Source organism: Zea mays, chromosome 5, assembly GCF_902167145.1.
Source record: "Zea mays cultivar B73 chromosome 5, Zm-B73-REFERENCE-NAM-5.0, whole genome shotgun sequence".
Lineage (NCBI taxonomy): Eukaryota > Viridiplantae > Streptophyta > Magnoliopsida > Poales > Poaceae > Zea > Zea mays.
The window spans coordinates 13924205-13945805 of NC_050100.1; the positions used below are offsets into that span (position 1 = coordinate 13924205).

General features: G+C 48.7%; 1 protein-coding gene and 1 pseudogene across 2 annotated transcripts; both read right to left on the minus strand.

Annotated features, from left to right (window-relative positions):
* Window positions 1-563: 563 nt before the first annotated feature.
* Window positions 564-3407, minus strand: LOC103628018 (uncharacterized tRNA/rRNA methyltransferase YsgA-like; annotated as a pseudogene).
* Window positions 3175-21211, minus strand: LOC103625981 (ferredoxin C 2, chloroplastic). 2 transcript variants are annotated; one of them, XM_008646376.4, is made up of 8 exons: window positions 20938-21169; window positions 20511-20742; window positions 20344-20407; window positions 11553-12626; window positions 4338-4426; window positions 3757-3825; window positions 3611-3655; window positions 3266-3523 (listed from the first exon to the last, which is right to left on the minus strand). In XM_008646376.4, exons 4-8 carry the CDS (start codon window positions 12220-12222, stop codon window positions 3479-3481), a joined length of 918 nt encoding a protein of 305 aa, XP_008644598.1. In that variant the 5' UTR covers window positions 12223-12626; window positions 20344-20407; window positions 20511-20742; window positions 20938-21169; the 3' UTR covers window positions 3266-3478. The 2 variants fall into 2 exon arrangements, with proteins under 2 accessions (XP_008644599.1, XP_008644598.1); XM_008646377.3 differs by lacking the exon at window positions 11553-12626 and having other exon boundaries at window positions 3175-3523; window positions 20938-21211.
* Window positions 21212-21601: the final 390 nt, after the last annotated feature.

Here is a 21601-nt window from a genome sequence, read left to right on the forward strand (position 1 = left end):
ACAAGACTGTCCCAGTATTGTCCCAGTTATCCCTCGAAATTAGAGAGACGAGAGGGGACGCGAGGAAACGTCTCTGACCTGGCTATCCCTATGTGTACCGCAACCAAACGCACCATAAATTAATGATGATGATGCTTATTGTTGTTGAAAGGGTTGCAACCTTAACTACAGCACTAACCGCCTTATCCAAGGATCAAACACAAAAGGCCAAACCTGTGAAGATTTACTGTTGTATTACATAATTACAAGATTACCCTGGAATGTTTCGCATGTCTGTAAACCGAAGAAAAATAGTTGGTTCCAAACATCCCAGGTACTAGCCTGTGTGCACCTTGGCGCGCAGAGGCTGGAGTTGATTTTTCCTTTATCGAAAAGGAAATATTTCTAAGCCTCTAACCATTTTTGCATTCTATGCAGTGTCACCTCATCAGAGAGTTAATAGTTAATCAAGCCTCCCAAAACCTTCATTTATTAATGAGCCAGTGAAACTACATGATACCATCATAGTAAGAAGTTCCATGAGTAACAGGTCAGCAGATTCATTTTTCATTTGTGAAACTAGATTAAACAAAATATTCCTTTGGGTTGAAGTTTTTTTTGTCTATTTGACTTTTGGGTTGTAACATGAACAAAAATATACCACCTGCAACTGAAACATTCAAAGATTCAAAGGTACCTTCCTTTGGAATGTTTACAAGCTCAAATGCCTGGAGGGTCTCTGCAGTGAGGCCATTGCCCTCACTTCCTAACACTAAGCACAGAGATTCATTCAACATCGAATCAGCTAGTTCTTTGGACAGCGAGTAGATTTTTTTGGATGCAGCACTACTACTTTCTGGATGGCCTGCCATCATCTTCATACCATACTTTGTCATCAATGCATGCAGGTCATGCCAGGTACCAGAGACAATAGGAAGCTGCAAAGGGGCTCCACGGGCTGCACGAACAGCCTTTCCATTGAAAGGACCACAACAAGCCGGAAGAAGGAATACTCCATCCTGATGGCATTTGGGTTCAGAGGTTGTTAAGAGGTGTAGAGTTGGAACAGCAAAAACTAGAGTGTTTGGTTTTCTCTATTGGAGATTGTTAGTTTCTATGGTGCCTAAGATCGATTCCTAAGTCCCTAATACTAATCCGTAACAGAAAGTAAAACCTCGATGACGAGTAGATCTGATCTACTGAGATCAATAGGGAAACACACTTTTGTTGTTGTTGTTGGAGCGTTGTCGCAGTTGCCGTCTTCATACCGTTGCCCTGCAGAGAAGCAGCAGGCATCGGATTCGAGCCGCTGTGGGTTGTAGCGTTTCCAGGCACTCCGACGCTTAGGTGATGGGGCCTCTGGGGACTAGGGTTTTGGGGCGAGGTACTAGTGTTAGTCTTTCCTGCGACCTTTAGTCCTATATTTATAGCGTTGTGTGCCCGGAGGCTCCAACCGAGGTTAACGTGGCCCCTCTCAATCAAGGGTCCGTTTAAGGAGATAGATAGTTGGGATTAGCCCAATCTGATCACTGATGACCAGCTATAGAGGACACACCCAACAGAGATAACTAATACATATAAATCATGTATTGTGTATCCTATAAAAAATATTGTGTACCGGAATCAGAGATAAGGAGGTAAGGACATCCATCCTATCTTACTTAAGAGCAGAATCAAATTCTTTTTAGCAAAGGAGAACTGGAGCACAATGAAATTTAGTGGCATTCCTCAAATTCTATGGTAGAGTAGCAAGATTATTTAACACTATGCAATGCAGCAATAATACAGTCTGACATACTTCAATAAGCGGCCTTCAGAAAAGAATATGGCATACCCATTTGAAAGCACAAGCTGATCTTATCAGTGTTCCGAGGTTACCAGGGTCCTGCAAGGTAGGGGCACCAGTGCACCATGCTTACCATGAGACCCACTGAACGGATATGCATAACTACATTTGCTTCAAACAAAAACAGCATGCATAGATTGAATTATGCCTTGCATTCTACTCCGTCCGTTCTTTTTTATTTGTCACGGTTTATTAGTTTAGTTCAAAAATGAACTAGCGGGCGACAAATATTCGAGAATGGATATAGTATTATTTAAGGATGACAGCAATCATCTCTCTGCACAATGGTGGCCTTGATGGGTACTGCATATCCTCACCTGAATCCCATCAAGGACTAGAATCCTCTTTGGACAACTGAACAACCCATCAAGAGCATCCCATCCTCATGGCTCCTGAGGTCGCGGAAATGGTTAGGCATGTGCATGACAGCAATCGCCTCGGTGGAATCAGCCGATTGCATCCCGGACACCTTCTTCATCACCGCGTCGCTGCAATACACGACATTAAAGGACTCGCGCAGCACCTCCGGGACCTAGGATAAGCAAGTAATCGATGACAAGGGGTAGAAGCACAGGTTTAGGAAGAGAAGAAACCTCGCAGGACATGTAAATATGACAAGGGCCTGGAGTTGCAGAGGAGTACAGGATGGGCACGAGGCCGACAAAATTTGACCATCACATTTGGTATGTTTGGTTAACTTTCGCATCATATAGGATAGGAGTATAGGACTAGGATCCATTTCAAATTATCGTGCATTTCATAATGGTTTCTGAAGCTTTGGTCACCAAGTATTCCTATTTCTCGGCTGGAATTTCACGTTTGCGCTGCGAGGGAGTGTTTCGTCTTCGACTCTTCGTTCAGACAGACCCCGCGCGGACTGGAGCCAAGCCGCTGCTACCTGCCGCACGCTGCCACTGTCAGGTCCGCTCGGCACATAGCGACACAGCGAGCGCAAACATTTCGTTCGCACTGGTTTAGCAACCGAAACGCTCCTCTATCTAATCTCTTATATCATCCCCTATTTCATACTTATCTCTACAAACAGTGTTATATATAGTTCCACGTCATATATTTTCCACTCTACTAGAAACATGTTTGATTCGCCCCTGACTGTGCCACAATTTACAATTTATCTAAGGTTAGTAAAAAAAAGTTAGATAAAGTATGATAAGATGGCGAACTAAATATACCCTAGCGACACAACAGCTTGGAACAACTTCAACCAGCCCTAGTTAGCCACTCGTAGCTTCATGGTAAAGATTTTGGATAATTTTTTACAAGTTTACACACTTCATCACGACAAAGATTGTGAATGCTGGATGTTTTTGGATTTTGACACCTTTACACACTTCATAACGTGTGCCATCTATTAGAGGAGAAACGAGAACTGCACGCAGCAACGCACCAGGCTAATAAGTGACAACCGAACAAGGAAAGGCGGGAAGGGGGCAACCTGGAAAATAGAGAGCAGAGCAGAACTTTATTCCTCCTCTCAGGAAGTGTCCTTGTCACTCTAAACGCTAACAGCCGAAGGAAAGAAGGCTGAGAGTGAGATTTGGAGCCACAAAAAGATAACCGGCATACTCAGAACTACATGGGTCCAAATTTGAGATGGTATTCAAATTTTAGATGGCAAGGTCTCTTAGGCACAGCTCATTCGTCTCCCATTGCAAGTTCTAGCGCGTAATCATCTCTTTCCTGAAAAACAAGGAGTCCATTTTATCTCAGTGAAGTGTCTAATAACCTATAATCACACTTTGCAGATCAGAAAGTATTGTTACTCACCACTGGCCCTCGTGCAAAGTATCTCCCGAATTGGAGCCAATATACCTGCAAATTGACAAACAACATGCTTTGAAGAGCGAATTTCCTACTACATATAGAGCTAGATATTAATTAATTTCAAAAGGTGTTTTAGACTACGTGCTTGCCTCATCTTCATCTTGAGTCTCGACTTCAACATCGCCAGATGGGAAACCAACACACAACAAAGCATAGCCCTGAAAAGGAAACCATACAATAGAACTCTAAAATCCTTAAGTACCATACTTGATAGGCAACATCGGACAATGCTCCTTTCCACTTTAGCTATGAATTTGGATTTATCCGAATTTATAGCTAAGTGTCTACTATTTTAGGACGAAGATAGTACTTTATAATTGGTAGCTAATTTGTATTGATGAACATTTCTATGTTGCTTGGCCAAGAATAACTGATCAATAAAAAAATCTATTGTCATATCTGTAACACAAAAAATACAAAATAAATTGTGGGTCACATTGCAATCATAATCCTTCCTTAAAAGTCGACATAATAGTTATGCATCAAACTCTAGCAATTGCCCAGGAACATTCAGGAAATTGTACAAACTAGGTAACTGACTAAACTGGAGGACAGGTTAAGAGTGAAATACAACCTCTCATTTCCAGACCATGTACACAGGGAACAATAATATGTCATGGGCACAATACTCCAATCGTGCTTCAACTAGTGGAAGAAAAAATGGATGTACCTTATCTTTTAGTTCTGCAGATATCCCAAGTGCTTCAGGCTGCCTTATCTGTCCTGATTTTATTCGGACTGCACAGCTTGTGCAGCAACCTGATTACCAAAATGAGTTTTCAATTGTTATATAGACCACACGGAACAATCAAATAAGAGATGCTATCCAATCAAAAGGTATTCATAGTTAAATAATATATCAAAAGCCAATGGCATGGGTAGTTTTTTTTTTAATTTATAGTTGCTATAAGTATTTGACAAATAGAAAGAGTCCCAAATGAGTCCAACATGGTTCTGACTACATATTCCAAAATCAAAACCAACATCACACTCCCACACGATACTATCTATATCAACATAAAGGAGGATGAGAAATAGCCAACATTCAGTTTGCACATATTGGAGCAGCTAGTGGTGGAGCTTGGCCATAAAAAGAGGACGGACCATTATGATATGAAGTGTAAAGAGAAGGGAGACAGATTAGTATTTCATCAGTTCCGCCACTCAAGACAGGGCTTCATCAGGCTCTATTTGTAACAAATGAAGACGGTTCAAGCTGAAGGGTGACATTCATGCTTAGCACTTAGTGTAGCTGCTACTAACTAGGCATGCATAATGAGTCGCCCAATAGCTTACTGTCATGTACGGCCGCACTTACAGGCGCCGTCGTGACGCCAGGAGGGCTGCAGATCGCGCAGCCAAGGCAGGCGCCACAATCAGTGGCTAAGTTTAGAAAGATAAGGATTAGTTTCCCTCTTGCATGCCTTAATCATAGGAGGGATTGGTTACGATTAGTTTCCTTTTCATATGCCTTAATAATAGGAGAGATTGGTTAAGATTAGTTTCCTTTTCATATGCCTTAATCATAGGAAAGGTTGGTTGAACCAGAGGCTATATATATGCCGTGTAATAGGCTGGGAAATAATCAAGCAAGATCAATTATCCAAAACTGCTCTTCTCCTTTGCCTCTCTCAAGCCACCGGTGAGGAATCCCTCACGGTGAAGGTCTAGAGCGCGACTACGAACTGCGTAGCCGCGGTCCAGCGACGTTGGGCGTCGAGGCGCTTGACAACCTGGTATCAGCGTCACGTCGATCCTCACCCACCCGCTCTTGCCCTCCACCATCCCCTTCCACGCCCACCACCTCCACCGACCACTCCATCACCATGGCTGAGCCCACCATCAAGGACCTCATGGAGCTGATGCAGTCTTTCCAAACCGAGTTGGCTGCCGTGAAAGCCACCATGAAGGACAAGTCGTCCTCGTCGTCCACCGACGGCGGCGGCGAGCGCGAGGATCCCCCTCGTGTGGATCGGCCCCCCAGGTTCCAGAAGCTCGACTTTCCCCGGTTCGATGGCACCACCGACCCGATGCTCTTCATCAACAAATGTGAATCCTATTTTCGCCAACAGCGCACCATGGCGGAGGAACGCGTGTGGATGGCCTCTTATAATCTGGAGGACGTCGCGCAGCTGTGGTTCATCCAGCTGCAGGACGACGAGGGCACACCATCCTGGGGGCGGTTCAAGGACCTCCTCAATCTTCGCTTCGGGCCACCACTCTGCTCAGCGCCCCTGTTCGAGTTGGCGGAGTGTCGCCGCACCGGGACCGTGGAGGAATACTCCAACCGGTTCCAGGCCCTGCTGCCGCGCGCGGGTCGCCTCACGGAGGGCCAGCGTGTCCAACTCTACACAGGCGGTCTCCTTCCCCCATTGAGCCACGTTGTTCGCATCCACAACCCGGAGACACTTGATGGGGCCATGAGTCTCGCCCGTCAAGCCGAGCAGCTGGAGTTGGCACGGGGACCGCCACCGGCCGCCAGGGGAGCCCCTCGCTCTCTTCCCCCAGCGCCGGCGCCCAAGCAGCCGCTGCTCGCCCTCCCTGCACCACCCGCGGGCGCGCCCCAGCCGCGACCAGAGGGTCCGCCCTTGAAGCGGCTATCACCGGAGGAACAGGCGGAACGGCGCCGCCTCGGCCTCTGCTTCAACTGCAATGAGCCGTACAACCGCGGCCACAACCGTGTCTGCCGCCGCATCTTCTACCTCCATGGCGTCGAGCTCACGGCCGCTGCCGAGGAACTCGTAGGGGACGACCCGCAGGACGGCGCCCCTGTCTTCTCCCTCAGGGCAGTCACTGGCATGCCCATCTGCAATTCCATGCAGGTGCGGGCCACCCTAGGCGCCACCACCCTCCTCGCGCTCCTGGACACCGGCTCCACGCATAACTTCATTGGGGAGGATGCCGCCCGCCGCACCGGCCTGCCGATCCAGCCGCACCTCACGGCCACTGTGGCCAACGGTGAACGTGTCACCTGCCCAGGAGTCATTCGCCGCGCCCAGGTCATCATCGAGGGCGAGCCATTCTTCATCGACCTCTTCGTCATGCCGCTCGCAGGGTACGACCTCGTCCTAGGGACTCAATGGATGGTCACCCTTGGTCGCATGGTGTGGGACTTCGTCGACCGCTCCGTCTCCTTCCTGCACCAAGGTCGCCAGGTCTCCTGGTCGGACGTCGCCGACCGTCAGCATCCCCTGCTCGCCGCTACCACGACACCGAGCGCCCTCCTTGAGGAGCTCTTGCACTCCTTCGACGGGGTGTTTGCTGAGCCGGCGGGTCTGCCCCCACAGCGAGCTCGGGACCACGCCATCGTCCTCAAGCCAGGCTCTACACCTGTGGCGGTCCGGCCGTACCGCTACCCGGTGGCGCACAAGGATGAGTTGGAGCGGCAATGTGCCGCCATGTTGACCCAAGGCATCGTACACCGCAGTGACTCGGCGTTCTCCTCACCGGTTCTGCTGGTCAAGAAGCACGACGGGGCTTGGCGGTTTTGCGTGGACTACCGCGCCCTTAATGCCCTCACCGTCAAAGACGCCTTCCCCATCCCCATCGTCGACGAGCTCCTTGACGAGCTGCATGGTGCGCAGTTCTTCACGAAGCTGGACCTTCGCTCCGGTGATAGTCGCCTAGAGGGGGGGTGAATAGGGCGAAACTGAAATTTACAAATATAAACACAACTACAAGACGGGGTTAGCGTTAGGAATAAGAAACGAGTCCGCAAGAGAGGGCGCAAAACAAATCCCAAGCGAATAAGCAAGTGAGACACGGAGATTTGTTTTACCGAGGTTCGGTTCTCTCAAACCTACTCCCCGTTGAGGAGGCCACAAAGGCCTGGTCTCTTTCAACCCTTCCCTCTCTCAAACGATCCACGGATCGAGTGAGCTTTCTCTTCTCAATCACTTGGAACACAAAGTTCCCACAAGGACCACCACAAGATTGGTGTTTCTTGCCTTAATTACAAGTGAGTTTGATTGCAAAGAAGGATCAAGAAAGAAGAAAGCAATCCAAGCGCAAGAGCTCGAAAGAACACGAGTAAATCACTCTCTCTAGTCACTATGGCGTTGTGTGGAATTTGGAGAGGATTTGATCTCTTTGGCGTGTCTAGAATTGAATGCTAGAGCTCTTGTAGTAGTTGGGAAGTGGAAAACTTGGATGCAATGAATGGTGGGGTGGTTGGGGTATTTATAGCCTCAACCACCAAAAGTGGCCGTTGGAAGGCTGTCTGTTCGATGGCGCACCGGACAGTCCGGTGCACACCGGACAGTCCGGTGCCCCCTGCCACGTCATCACTGTCGTTGGATTCTGACCGTTGGAGCTTCTGACTTGTGGGCCCGCCTGGGTGTCCGGTGCACACCGGACAGGTACTGTTTGCTGTCCGGTGTGCCAGCATGGGCGTTTCTGACTCCTGCGCGCGCAGAGCGCGCATTAAATGCGCGGCAGAGAGCCGTTGGCGCGGAGAAGACCGTTGCTCCGGAGACGCACCGGACAGTCCGGTGAATTATAGTGGACTAGCCGTTGGGGTTTCCCGAAGCTGGCGAGTTCCTGAGGCCGACCTCCTTTGGCGCACCGGACACTGTCCGGTGTACACCGGACAGTCCGGTGAATTATAGCGCGAGTGCCTCTGGAAATTCCCGAAGGTGGCGAGTTTGAGTCTGAGTCCCCCTGGTGCACCGGACAGTCCGGTGCGCCAGACCAGGGGTGCCTTCGGTTGCCCCTTTGCTCTTTTGTTGAATCCAAAACTGGGTCTTTTTATTGGCTGAGTGTGAACCTTTTACACCTGTGTAATCTATACACTTGGGCAAACTAGTTAGTCCAATTATTTGTGTTGGGCAATTCAACCACCAAAATTAATTAGGGACTAGGTGTAAGCCTAATTCCCTTTCAATCTCCCCCTTTTTGGTGATTGATGCCAACACAAACCAAAGCAAATATAGAAGTGCATAATTGAACTAGTTTGCATAATGTAAGAGTAAAGGTTGCTTGGAATTGAGCCAATGTAAATACTTACAAGATATGCAGGGATTGTTTCTTTCTTATATATTATTTTGGACCACGCTTGCACCACATGTTTTGTTTTTGCAAATTCTTTTTGTAAATCCATTTCAAAGATCTTTTGCAAATGGTCAAAGGTAAATGAATAAGAGTTTGCAAAGCATTTTCAAGATTTGAAATTTTCTCCCCCTGTTTCAAATGCTTTTCCTTTGACTAAACAAAACTCCCCCTAAAAGAGATCCTCCTCTTAGTGTTCAAGAGGGTTTTGATATATCATTTTTGAAATACTACTTTCTCCCCCTTTTGAACACAATAGGATACCAATTGATAAATACTCTTGGAAAACACTAAGTTTTTGAAATTGGTTGTGGTGCGGTCCTTTTTGCTTTGGGCTCATACTTTCTCCCCCTTTGGCATGAATCGCCAAAAACGGAATCATTAGAGCCTATCGAAGTACTATCGTCCCCTTTGGTCATAAGTAAATGAGTTAAGATTATACCAAAGACGAAATCCGGTCTTTTAGCTTTGGGTTCTTACTCTCTCCCCAAAGACAAGGTCCTTTATTGGAGCGATGGCGAAGGATGAGTTACCGAGTGGAAGCCTTTGTCTTTCACCGAAGACTCCAATTCCCTTTCAATATACCTATGACTTGGTTTGAAATAGACTTGAAAACACATTAGTCATAGCATATATGATTAAAAGTATAAATGAGCTATGTGTGCAATCTAGCAAAAGAAGTTGCGTGAATCAAGAATATTGAGCTCATGCCTAAGTTTGGTAAAAGTTTGTTCATCAAGAGGCTTGGTAAAGATATCGGCTAATTGATCTTTAGTGTTAATGTAAGAAATCTCGATATCCCCCTTTTGTTGGTGATCCCTAAGAAAATGATACCGAATGGCTATGTGCTTAGTGCGGCTATGCTCGACGGGATTGTCGGTCATTTTGATTGCACTCTCATTATCACATAGCAAAGGGACTTTGGTTAATTTGTAACCGTAGTCCCGCAGGGTTTGCCTCATCCAAAGCAATTGCGCGCAACAATGACCTGCGGCAATGTACTCAGCTTCGGCGGTGGAAAGAGCGACCGAATTTTGCTTCTTTGAAGCCCAAGACACCAAAGATCTTCCCAAGAACTGGCAAGTCCCTGATGTGCTCTTCCTATTAATTTTGCACCCCGCCCAATCGGCATCCGAATAACCAATCAAATCAAATGTGGATCCCCGAGGGTACCAAAGTCCAAACTTAGGAGTATAAGCCAAATATCTCAAGATTCGTTTTACGGCCGTAAGGTGGGATTCCTTAGGGTCGGATTGGAATCTTGCACACATGCATACGGAAAGCATAATGTCCGGTCGAGAAGCACATAAATAGAGTAAAGAACCTATCATCGACCGGTATACCTTTTGATCCACGGACTTACCTCCCGTGTCGAGGTCGAGATGCCCATTGGTTCCCATGGGTGTCTTGATGGGCTTGGCATCCTTCATTCCAAACTTGCTTAGAATATCTTGAGTATACTTTGTTTGGCTAAGGAAGGTGCCCTCTTGGAGTTGTTTGACTTGGAATCCTAGAAAATACTTCAACTCCCCCATCATAGACATCTCGAATTTCTGTGTCATGATCCTACTAAACTCTTCACATGTAGACTCGTTAGTAGACCCAAATATAATATCATCAACATAAATTTGGCATACAAACAAGTCATTTTCAAGAGTTTTAGTAAAGAGTGTAGGATCGGCCTTGCCGACTTTGAAGTCATTAGCAATAAGGAAATCTCTAAGGCATTCATACCATGCTCTTGGGGCTTGCTTGAGCCCATAAAGCGCCTTTGAGAGCCTATAGACATGGTTAGGGTACTCACTATCTTCAAAGCCGGGAGGTTGCTCAACATAGACCTCTTCCTTGATTGGTCCGTTGAGGAAGGCACTTTTCACGTCCATTTGATAAAGCTTAAAGCCATGGTAAGTAGCATAGGCTAATAATATTCGTATTGACTCAAGCCTAGCTACGGGTGCATAGGTTTCACCGAAATCCAAACCTTCGACTTGGGAGTATCCCTTGGCCACAAGTCGTGCTTTGTTCCTTGTCACCACACCATGCTCATCTTGCTTGTTGCGGAAGACCCATTTGGTTCCTACAACATTTTGGTTAGGACGTGGAACCAAATGCCATACCTCATTCCTCGTGAAATTGTTGAGCTCCTCTTGCATCGCCACCACCCAATCCGAATCTTGAAGTGCTTCCTCTATCCTATGTGGCTCAATAGAGGAAACAAAAGAGTAATGCTCACAAAAATGGGCAACACGAGATCGAGTAGTTACCCCCTTATGAATGTCGCCGAGGATGGTGTCGACGGGGTGATCTCGTTGTATTGCTTGGTGGACTCTTGGGTGTGGCGGTCTTGGTTCTTCCTCATGCTCCTTCTCTTGATCATTTGCATCTCCCCCTTGATCATTGTCATTATCTTGAGGTGGCTCATCTTCTTGATTTTGCCCTTCATCAACTTGAGCCTCATCCTCATTTTGAGTTGGTGGAGATGCTTGCGTGGTGGAGGATGATTGATCTTGTGCACTTGGAGGCTCTTCGGATTCCTTAGGACACACATCCCCAATGGACATGTTCCTTAGCGCTATGCATGGAGCCTCTTCATTACCTATCTCATCAAGATCAACTTGCTGTACTTGAGAGCCGTTAGTCTCATCAAACACAACGTCACATGAGACTTCAACTAGTCCAGTGGACTTGTTAAAGACCCTATATGCCCTTGTGTTTGAGTCATAACCAAGTAAAAAGCCTTCTACAGTTTTAGGAGCAAATTTAGATTTTCTACCTCTTTTAACAAGAATAAAGCATTTGCTACCAAAAACTCTAAAGTATGAAATGTTGGGCTTTTTACCGGTTAGGAGTTCATATGATGTCTTCTTGAGGATTCGGTGAAGATATAACCGGTTGATGGCGTAGCAGGCGGTGTTGACCGCTGCGGCCCAAAACCGGTCCGGTGTCTTGTACTCATCAAGCATGGTTCTTGCCATGTCCAATAGAGTTCGATTCTTCCTCTCCACTACACCATTTTGTTGAGGGGTGTAGGGAGAAGAGAACTCATGCTTGATGCCCTCCTCCTCAAGAAAGCCTTCAATTTGTGAGTTCTTGAACTCCGTCCCGTTGTCGCTTCTTATTTTCTTGATCCTTAAGCCGAACTCATTTTGAGCCCGTCTCAAGAATCCCTTCAAGGTCTCTTGGGTTTGAGATTTTTCCTGTAAAAAGAATACCCAAGTGAAGCGAGAATAATCATCCACAATAACTAGACAGTACTTACTCCCGCCGATGCTTATGTAAGCAATCGGGCCGAATAGATCCATGTGTAGGAGCTCCAGTGGCCTGTCGGTCGTCATGATGTTCTTGTGTGGATGATGAGCTCCAACTTGCTTCCCCGCCTGACATGCGCTACAAATCCTGTCTTTCTCAAAATGAACATTTGTTAATCCTAAAATGTGTTCTCCCTTTAGAAGCTTATGAAGATTCTTCATCCCAACATGGGCTAGTCGGCGGTGCCAGAGCCAACCCATGTTAGTCTTAGCAATTAAGCATGTGTCGAGTTCAGCTCTATCAAAATCTACTAAGTATAGCTGACCCTCTAACACACCCTTAAATGCTATTGAATCATTACTTCTTCTAAAGACAGTGACACCTACATCAGTAAAAAGACAGTTGTAGCCTATTTGACATAATTGAGAAACAGAAAGCAAGTTGTAATCTAAAGAATCAACAAGAAAACATTGGAAATAGAATGGTCAGGAGATATAGCAATTTTACCAAGTCCTTTGACCAAACCTTGATTTCCATCCCCGAATGTGATAGCTCGTTGGGGATCTTGGTTTTTCTCATATGAGGAGAACATTCTTTTCTCCCCAGTCATATGGTTTGTGCACCCGCTGTCGAGTATCCAACTTGAGCCCCCGGATGCATAAACCTACAAAACAAATTTAGTTCTTGACTTTAGGTACCCAAACTGTTTTGGGTCCTTTGGCATTAGAAACAAGAACTTTGGGTACCCAAACACAAGTCTTGGAACCCTTGTGTTTGCCCCCAACAAACTTGGCAACTACTTTGCCGGATTTGTTAGTCAAAACATAGGATGCATCAAAAGTTTTAAATGAAATAGCATGATCATTTGAAGCATTAGGAGTTTTCTTTCTAGGCAACTTAGCACGGGTTGGTTGCCTAGAACTAGATGTCTCACCCTTATACATAAAAGCATGGTTAGGGCCAGAGTGAGACTTCCTAGAATGAGTTCTCCTAATTTTGCTCTCAGGATAACCGGCAGGGTACAAAATGTAACCCTCGTTATCCTGAGGCATGGGAGCCTTGCCCTTAACAAAGTTGGACAAGTTCTTAGGAGGGGCATTAAGTTTGACATTGTCTCCCCTTTGGAAGCCAATGTCATCCTTAATGCCGGGGCGTCTCCCATTATAAAGCATGCTACGAGCAAATTTAAATTTCTCATTCTCTAAGTTGTGCTCGGCAATTTTAGCATCTAGTTTTGTTATATGATCATTTTGTTGTTTAATTAAAGCCATATGATCATGAATAGCATCAATATCAACATTTTTACATCTAGTGCAAATAGTGACATGCTCAATGGTGGATGTAGATGGTTTGCAAGAATTAAGTTCAACAATCTTAGCACGAAGTATATCATTCTTATCTCTAAGATCAGAAATTGTAATTTTGCAAACATCAAAATCTTTAGCCTTAGCAATTAAATTTTCATTTTCTAATCTAAGGCTAGCAAGAGATACATTCAATTCATCAATCTTAACAAGCAAATCAACATTATCATCTCTAAGATTGGGAATTGAAACATCACAAATATGTGAATCAACCTTAGCATTTAAACTAGCATTTTCATTTCTAAGGTTGTCAATAATCTCACGACAAGTGCTTAGCTCACTAGACAATTTTTCACATTTTTCTACTTGTAGAGCGTAAGCATTTTTAACCTTAACATGTTTCTTGTTTTCCTTAATAAGGAGGTCCTCTTGAGAATCCAAAAGGTCATCCTTTTCATGAATAGCACTAACCAATTCATTCAATTTTTCCTTTTGAGCTATGTTAAGGTTGGCAAAAAGGGAACGCAAATTATCTTCCTCATCACTAGCATTGTCATCACTAGAGGATTCATATTTAGTGGAGGATTTAGATTTAACCTTCTTTTTGCCGTCCTTTGCCATGAGGCACTTGTGGCCGACGTTGGGGAAGAGAAGCCCCTTGGTGACGGCGATGTTGGCGGCGTCCTCGTCGTCGGAGGAGTCGCTTGAGCTCTCGTCGGAGTCCCACTCGCGACAAACATGGGCATCGCCGCCCTTCTTCTTGTAATACCTCTTCTTCTCCTTTCTTCTCCCCTTCTTGTCGTCGCCTCGGTCACTGTCACTAGATATAGGACATTTAGCAATAAAATGACCGGGCTTACCACACTTGTAGCAAACCTTCTTGGAGCGGGACTTGTAATCCTTCCCCCTCCTTTGCTTGAGGATTTGGCGGAAGCTCTTGATGACGAGCGTCATTTCCTCATTGTCGAGCTTGGAGGCGTCTATGGGTTGTCGACTTGGTGTAGACTCCTCCTTCTTCTCCTCTGTTGCCTTGAATGCAACGGGTTGAGCTTCGGATGTGGTGGCATCATCAAGCTCGTTGATCTTCCTCGAGCCTTCGATCATGCACTCAAAACTTACAAAATTCCCGATAACTTCCTCGGGGGTCATTTTAGTATATCTAGGATTACCACGAATTAATTGAACTTGAGTAGGGTTAAGGAAAATAAGTGATCTTAGAATAACCTTAACCACCTCGTGGTCATCCCACTTTACGCTCCCGAGGTTGCGCGCTTGGTTCACCAAGGTCTTGAGCCGATTGTACATGTGTTGTGGCTCCTCCCCTTTGCGAAGCCGGAACCGACCGAGCTCCCCCTCAATCGTTTCCCGCTTGGTGATCTTGGTGAGCTCATCACCTTCATGCGCGGTCTTGAGTAAATCCCAAATCTCCTTTGCGTTCTTCAACCCTTGAACTTTGTTATACTCCTCTCTACTCAAAGAGGCTAGGAGTATTGTTGTTGCTTGAGAGTTGAAGTGCTCGATTTGGGCCACCTCATCCTCATCATAGTTCTCATCCCCTACGGATGGTACCTGCGCACCAAACTCAACAACATCCCATATGCTTTTGTGGAGCGAGGTTAGATGAAATCGCATTAAATCGCTCCACCTAGCGTAATCTTCACCATCAAAAGTTGGTGGTTTGCCTAATGGGACGGAAAGTAAAGGTGTATGTTTGGAAATGCGAGGGTAGCGTAGGGGGATCTTACTATACTTCTTGCGCTCTTGGCGCTTAGAAGTGACGGAGGGCGCATCGGAGTCGGAGGTCGATGTTGATGAAGTGTCGGTCTCGTAGTAGACCACCTTCCTCATCCTCTTGTGCTTGTCGCCTTTCCGATGCGGCTTGTGGGAAGAAGATTTTTCCTTCTTCTCTTTGTGGTGAGAGGAGGAAGACTTTTTCTCCTTCCGTTTGGAGGAGTCCTTCTTCTCCTTCCTCTTGGTGCGGGACTCTTCCGATGAAGTGCTCCCATGGCTTGTAGTGGGCTTTTCGCCGGTCTGCATCTCCTTCTTGGCGTGATCTCCCGACATCACTTCGAGCGGTTAGGCTCTAATGAAGCACCGGACTTTGATACCAATTGATAGTCGCCTAGAGGGGGGGTGAATAGGGCGAAACTGAAATTTACAAATATAAACACAACTACAAGACGGGGTTAGCGTTAGGAATAAGAAACGAGTCCGCAAGAGAGGGCGCAAAACAAATCCCAAGCGAATAAGCAAGTGAGACACGGAGATTTGTTTTACCGAGGTTCGGTTCTCTCAAACCTACTCCCCGTTGAGGAGGCCACAAAGGCCGGGTCTCTTTCAACCCTTCCCTCTCTCAAACGATCCACGGATCGAGTGAGCTTTCTCTTCTCAATCACTTGGAACACAAAGTTCCCACAAGGACCACCACAAGATTGGTGTCTCTTGCCTTAATTACAAGTGAGTTTGATTGCAAAGAAGGATCAAGAAAGAAGAAAGCAATCCAAGCGCAAGAGCTCGAAAGAACACGAGTAAATCACTCTCTCTAGTCACTATGGCGTTGTGTGGAATTTGGAGAGGATTTGATCTCTTTGGCGTGTCTAGAATTGAATGCTAGAGCTCTTGTAGTAGTTGGGAAGTGGAAAACTTGGATGCAATGAATGGTGGGGTGGTTGGGGTATTTATAGCCTCAACCACCAAAAGTGGCCGTTGGAAGGCTGTCTGTTCGATGGCGCACCGGACAGTCCGGTGCACACCGGACAGTCCGGTGCCCCCTGCCACGTCATCACTGCCGTTGGATTCTGACCGTTGGAGCTTCTGACTTGTGGGCCCGCCTGGGTGTCCGGTGCACACCGGACAGGTACTGTTTGCTGTCCGGTGTGCCAGCATGGGCGTTTCTGACTCCTGCGCGCGCAGAGCGCGCATTAAATGCGCGGCAGAGAGCCGTTGGCGCGGAGAAGACCGTTGCTCCGGAGACGCACCGGACAGTCCGGTGAATTATAGTGGACTAGCCGTTGGGGTTTCCCGAAGCTGGCGAGTTCCTGAGGCCGACCTCCTTTGGCGCACCGGACACTGTCCGGTGTACACCGGACAGTCCGGTGAATTATAGCGCGAGTGCCTCTGGAAATTCCCGAAGGTGGCGAGTTTGAGTCTGAGTCCCCCTGGTGCACCGGACATGTCCGGTGGCGCACCGGACAGTCCGGTGCGCCAGACCAGGGGTGCCTTCGGTTGCCCCTTTGCTCCTTTGTTGAATCCAAAACTGGGTCTTTTTATTGGCTGAGTGTGAACCTTTTACACCTGTGTAATCTATACACTTGGGCAAACTAGTTAGTCCAATTATTTGTGTTGGGCAATTCAACCACCAAAATTAATTAGGGACTAGGTGTAAGCCTAATTCCCTTTCATCCGGTTATCACCAAGTCCGGATGCGGCCGGCTGACGTGCACAAGACGGCGTTCCACACCCACGACGGCTTCTACGAGTTCCTGGTGATGCCGTTCGGATTATGCAACGCACCGGCAACCTTCCAGGCGCTCATGAACGACGTGCTCCGGTCATTCCTCCGTCGGTTCGTTCTTGTCTTTTTTTATGACATTTTGATTTATAGCAAGACCTGGGCAGATCACTTGCGCCACATCCGCGCCGTCCTCGACGAACTTCTCCGCCATGTCCTCTTCGTCAAGCGATCCAAGTGCATTTTTGGGTCCCCATCAGTGGCGTACCTAGGCCACGTCATCTCCGCCCACGGTGTGGCCATGGACCCGGCCATTCTCCGCCATGTCCTCTTCGTCAAGCGATCCAAGTGCATTTTTGGGTCCCCATTAGTGGCGTACCTAGGCCACGTCATCTCCGCCCACGGTGTAGCCATGGACCCGGCCAAGGTGCAGGCCATTCACGACTGGCCGACACCTCGGTCGGCACGCGCGGTGCGTGGGTTTTTGGGCCTCGCTGGGTACTACCGCAAGTTCGTCCATGACTACGGCAAGATTGCAGCACCCCTCACCGCGCTGATGAAGAAGGAGGGCTTCTCCTGGAGCGACGAGGCCCAGGCAGCCTTCCAGGACCTCAAGATGGTCGTGACCTCGGCTCCGGTTTTGGCGCTGCCGGATTTCACCAAGGCCTTCATCGTCGAGTGTGACGCATCCACACACGGCTTCGGGGCAGTCTTACTGCAAGAACATCATCCGATCGCCTACTTTAGCAGGCCAGTCGCCCCCCTTCACCGCGCGCTGGCAGCTTATGAGCGGGAGCTCATCGGGCTGGTGCACGCCGTGCGACACTGGCGGTCGTACCTGTGGGGGCGCGCGTTCCTCGTCCGCACCGACCACTACAGCCTCAAGTTCCTCCTCGACCAGCGCCTTTCGACAATCCCGCAGCACCATTGGGTGGGCAAGCTCCTCGGCTTCGACTTCTCGGTGGAGTACAAGCCGGGCGCCACGAACACCGTAGCCGACGCGCTGTCTCGGCGCGACACCGATGCGGAAGGCTCGGTCTTGGTGCTGTCCGCGCCCCGCTTCGACTTCGTCGACCGTCTCCGTCAGGCTCAACTTCAGGATCCGGCCCTGGTCGCCATCCAGGATGAACTCGCGGCCGGCACAAGGGGCGCACCATGGTCGCTGCTCGACGGCATGGTGGCATACGCAGACCGGCTGTACATCCCGCCGGACTCCCCGCTGCTGCTAGAAGTGGTGGCCGCTACGCACGACGACGGTCATGAAGGGGTGCAGCGCACTCTCCATCGCCTCCGCCGCGATTTCTTCTTCCCCGCCATGCGCCGTGTGGTCCAAGACTTCGTCCGCGCCTGCGCTACGTGCCAGCGCAACAAGTCTGAGCACCTACACCCGGCGGGCCTGCTGCTGCCCCTGCCCGTTCCCCAGGCCGTGTGATCCGACATCGGCTTGGACTTCATCGAGGCGCTGCCTCGCGTTGGGGGTAAATCAGTGATCCTCACCGTGGTCGACAGGTTCAGCAAATATTGTCATTTTCTTCCTCTGGCTCACCCCTACAGTGCTGAGTCTGTGGCCCAGGCATTCTTCGGCGAGATCGTTCGCCTCCATGGGATTCCTCAGTCCATGGTGTCGGACCGGGACTCCGTGTTCACCTCGGCGTTCTGGAAGGAGTTAATGCGCCTCACAGGCACCAAGCTGCACATGACGTCTGCCTTCCACTCGCAGTCCGATGGCCAGACGGAGGCGGCCAACAAAGTCATCGTCATGTACCTCCGGTGCTTCACTGGGGACCGGCCCCGTCAGTGGCTACGTTGGCTACCGTGGGCGGAGTACATCTACAACACGGCGTACCAATCATCACTCAGGGACACTCCTTTCACGGTGGTTTACGGCAGGGATCCTCCCTCCATCCGTTCTTATGAGCCTAGCGATACCCGGGTGGCGGCGGTGGCCAAGACAATGGCTGAACGCGAGGAGCTCCTAGCGGATGTTCACTACCGCCTGGAACAAGCCCAAGCCGTCCAGAAGAAGTTCTACGGCCGCCTGCACCGACCGGTCTCCTATACCGTGGGCGACTGGGTGCTGCTGCGCCTGCGTCATCGGGCAGCCTCCTCCCTTCCCCACGCGCCCAAGGGTAAGCTGAAGCCGCGCTTCGTCGGGCCGTATCAAGTCACAGAGCTCATCAATCCGGTGGCAGTTCGCCTAGCGCTACCTCCGCGTGCCAAGTTGCACGATGTCTTCCACGTCGGCCTTCTCAAGAAGTTCGTCGGCGCCCCACCAGCTACACCACCTCCTCTTCCACCCACTCACAATGGGGCGGTGATCCCAGAACCGGAGCAGGCTGTTCGGTACAGGTTGGCCAGGGGTATTCAGCAGGTGCTCATCCGCTGGAAAGGGCAGGCCACTACTGATGCTACATGGGAAGATGTCGCCGACTTCCGCGACAAATTTCCCCATTTTCAGCTCGAGGACGAGCTGATCGTCGAGGGGGGGAGAGATGTCATGTACGGCCGCACTTACAGGCGCCGTCGTGACGCCAGGAGGGCTGCAGATCGCGCAGCCAAGGCAGGCGCCACAATCAGTGGCTAAGTTTAGAAAGATAAGGATTAGTTTCCCTCTTGCATGCCTTAATCATAGGAGGGATTGGTTACGATTAGTTTCCTTTTCATATGCCTTAATAATAGGAGAGATTGGTTAAGATTAGTTTCCTTTTCATATGCCTTAATCATAGGAAAGGTTGGTTGAACCAGAGGCTATATATATGCCGTGTAATAGGCTGGGAAATAATCAAGCAAGATCAATTATCCAAAACTGCTCTTCTCCCTTGCCTCTCTCAAGCCACCGGTGAGGAATCCCTCACGGTGAAGGTCTGGAGCGCGACTACGAACTGCGTAGCCGCGGTCCAGCGACGTTGGGCGTCGAGGCGCTTGACACTTACTTTAACATATATTTTCATGGTTACTACATGAATATCAGAACACATATCATGCAACTTGCAGAAATCTGGTGGGATTTTTTTAACCTCAGCCTAAAATTCGCTTCCAAGGGTTGTCGAATATAGGACCTGAGAAGTGCTACTTAGACCACCTAATCAACTCGGCTAGAGGCCCTTTCGCTATGTACCTTAAAGATGACCAAAGTTAAAGAAGTTTGACTTAGGACAATACTAAAGTGAGCTATAACTTAAAATAGAGGGAGTACATAGTCTGGTTCTACTGGTAGTGGTAAAGATCGGACTAGAGAGTTGTTGGCTTGGGATAGTCATTGAGCCAAACCATGACATTAAGCAAAGTACTTGCACAATCAAATCACATTAGACATTGCAGTTTCAAATTTATCAGGAGTCAATATAATAAGCTGCGAAGGCCATTGTTTCTTTCTGAAACGGTAATTGAACACCAAAAATCGTTCCATTGTCATGAGATTATCATGAATAGTCAGCAAATTTATACAGTAATCTGGTCAGCAGAAGGTTAAAGCCATATCGTCTGTAGTTATGTCAAGTCATCAAAATCAATATCATGTTTAGGTCTTGCTTAATTCAGTCGCTGTTCAACAGTATATAGCACAAATGAGTAAGGCAAATGAGGACAAATAGTGGATGGCTACCAGGACTGAGAAGCCAACCTACCGTGGCGGCACGCGAACGGCAGCCTGATGTCCTGCGCCTCCGCCGTGTGCAGAATGTACTGGTCCTGTCACGAACATGAGCCATGTCAGTGGCGGTTCCCCGGCCCAGAATGAGAAACACAGAAGTAGAATGGAATACGTTGGGGTCGTGAGTCGTGACTGTGTTACCTCGGGCACGACGAATTCGTGGATGACCCCGCGCTGGCGGTCGTGGACGGTGACCTTGTGAGCGGGGACGGTAGCGGAGGCTGGTCGAGGCGCTTGCTGCAGCTCCGAGGCGGCGCGCGCCCTCGTGTCCCGGGCCGGGCGGTCCGGGAGCAGGGACGTGGAACGGACGAGGAAGCTGGCCCTCCTCTCGCTCCTCCACAGGCACGGTCCTCTCCGCGCCCCGATGCGAGCCCTGCAGGCAGCAACGCGCACGGATTGCCCAGTTCAGCGTGCACCCAGTCAGTTTTTTTTGAAGATTCAGGAGTGCACCCAGTCAGTTGGGAAGGAGTCGCGAATGGTGATCGTTTGGGGCTCTGGGGAGGAAGAGTACTAACTATGGTGACTGAGCTGGTATCATGAGAAGAGAGACAAGGAGGAGTGTACGTACGTGGTGGCGGTGGCGGTGGCGGCGGGGCAGGTCATCGTGCCGCCGTCGGCCTGAAACCTGATTGACGTTCGGGCTGTTCGACCCGCAGCGTGAGATGTGCTCTGGCGGACGGAGGGACGGGTTGGGCGCCGACTGCAGCGACCGGCGGGAGGGGAGGGGAGGGGACAGCGCCGACTGCCGCGACGAGTGCCAACTGCGTGAGCGAGCAAGACGAGACTGAATTCTAGCGCGACGCCGCGACTGGCTCGGAGCGGATAAGGGCCTCCCTGCCGTTCGGTGTAGAGATGGCAATGGGTACCCGCGACCCGATACCCGATGGGTATTTACTCCATTAGGGTATGTATGTGGGCTAAATATTCTACCCGTGGGTCTGTTATTGGGCAAAAATCTTCACCCAATGGGTAAACGGGTATTAGAACGTTCCGCCTTCACCCATACCCGTTAACCCGTGGGTATAAAATACCCAATATAAACTTATCCGAAGCATAAACTTGGACTTTAGTCATCCAACTTTTTTACTATTTAACAACAATCTAATGACCATGTAATGGAACATGTAATGTGCTATATAATACTATCATAGTGTTACTACTTTATCCAATTATCTTTGGTGTGTTAAATGGATGGTTAAATGATGCTAGAAAAATTTGTAATGGTATTTATA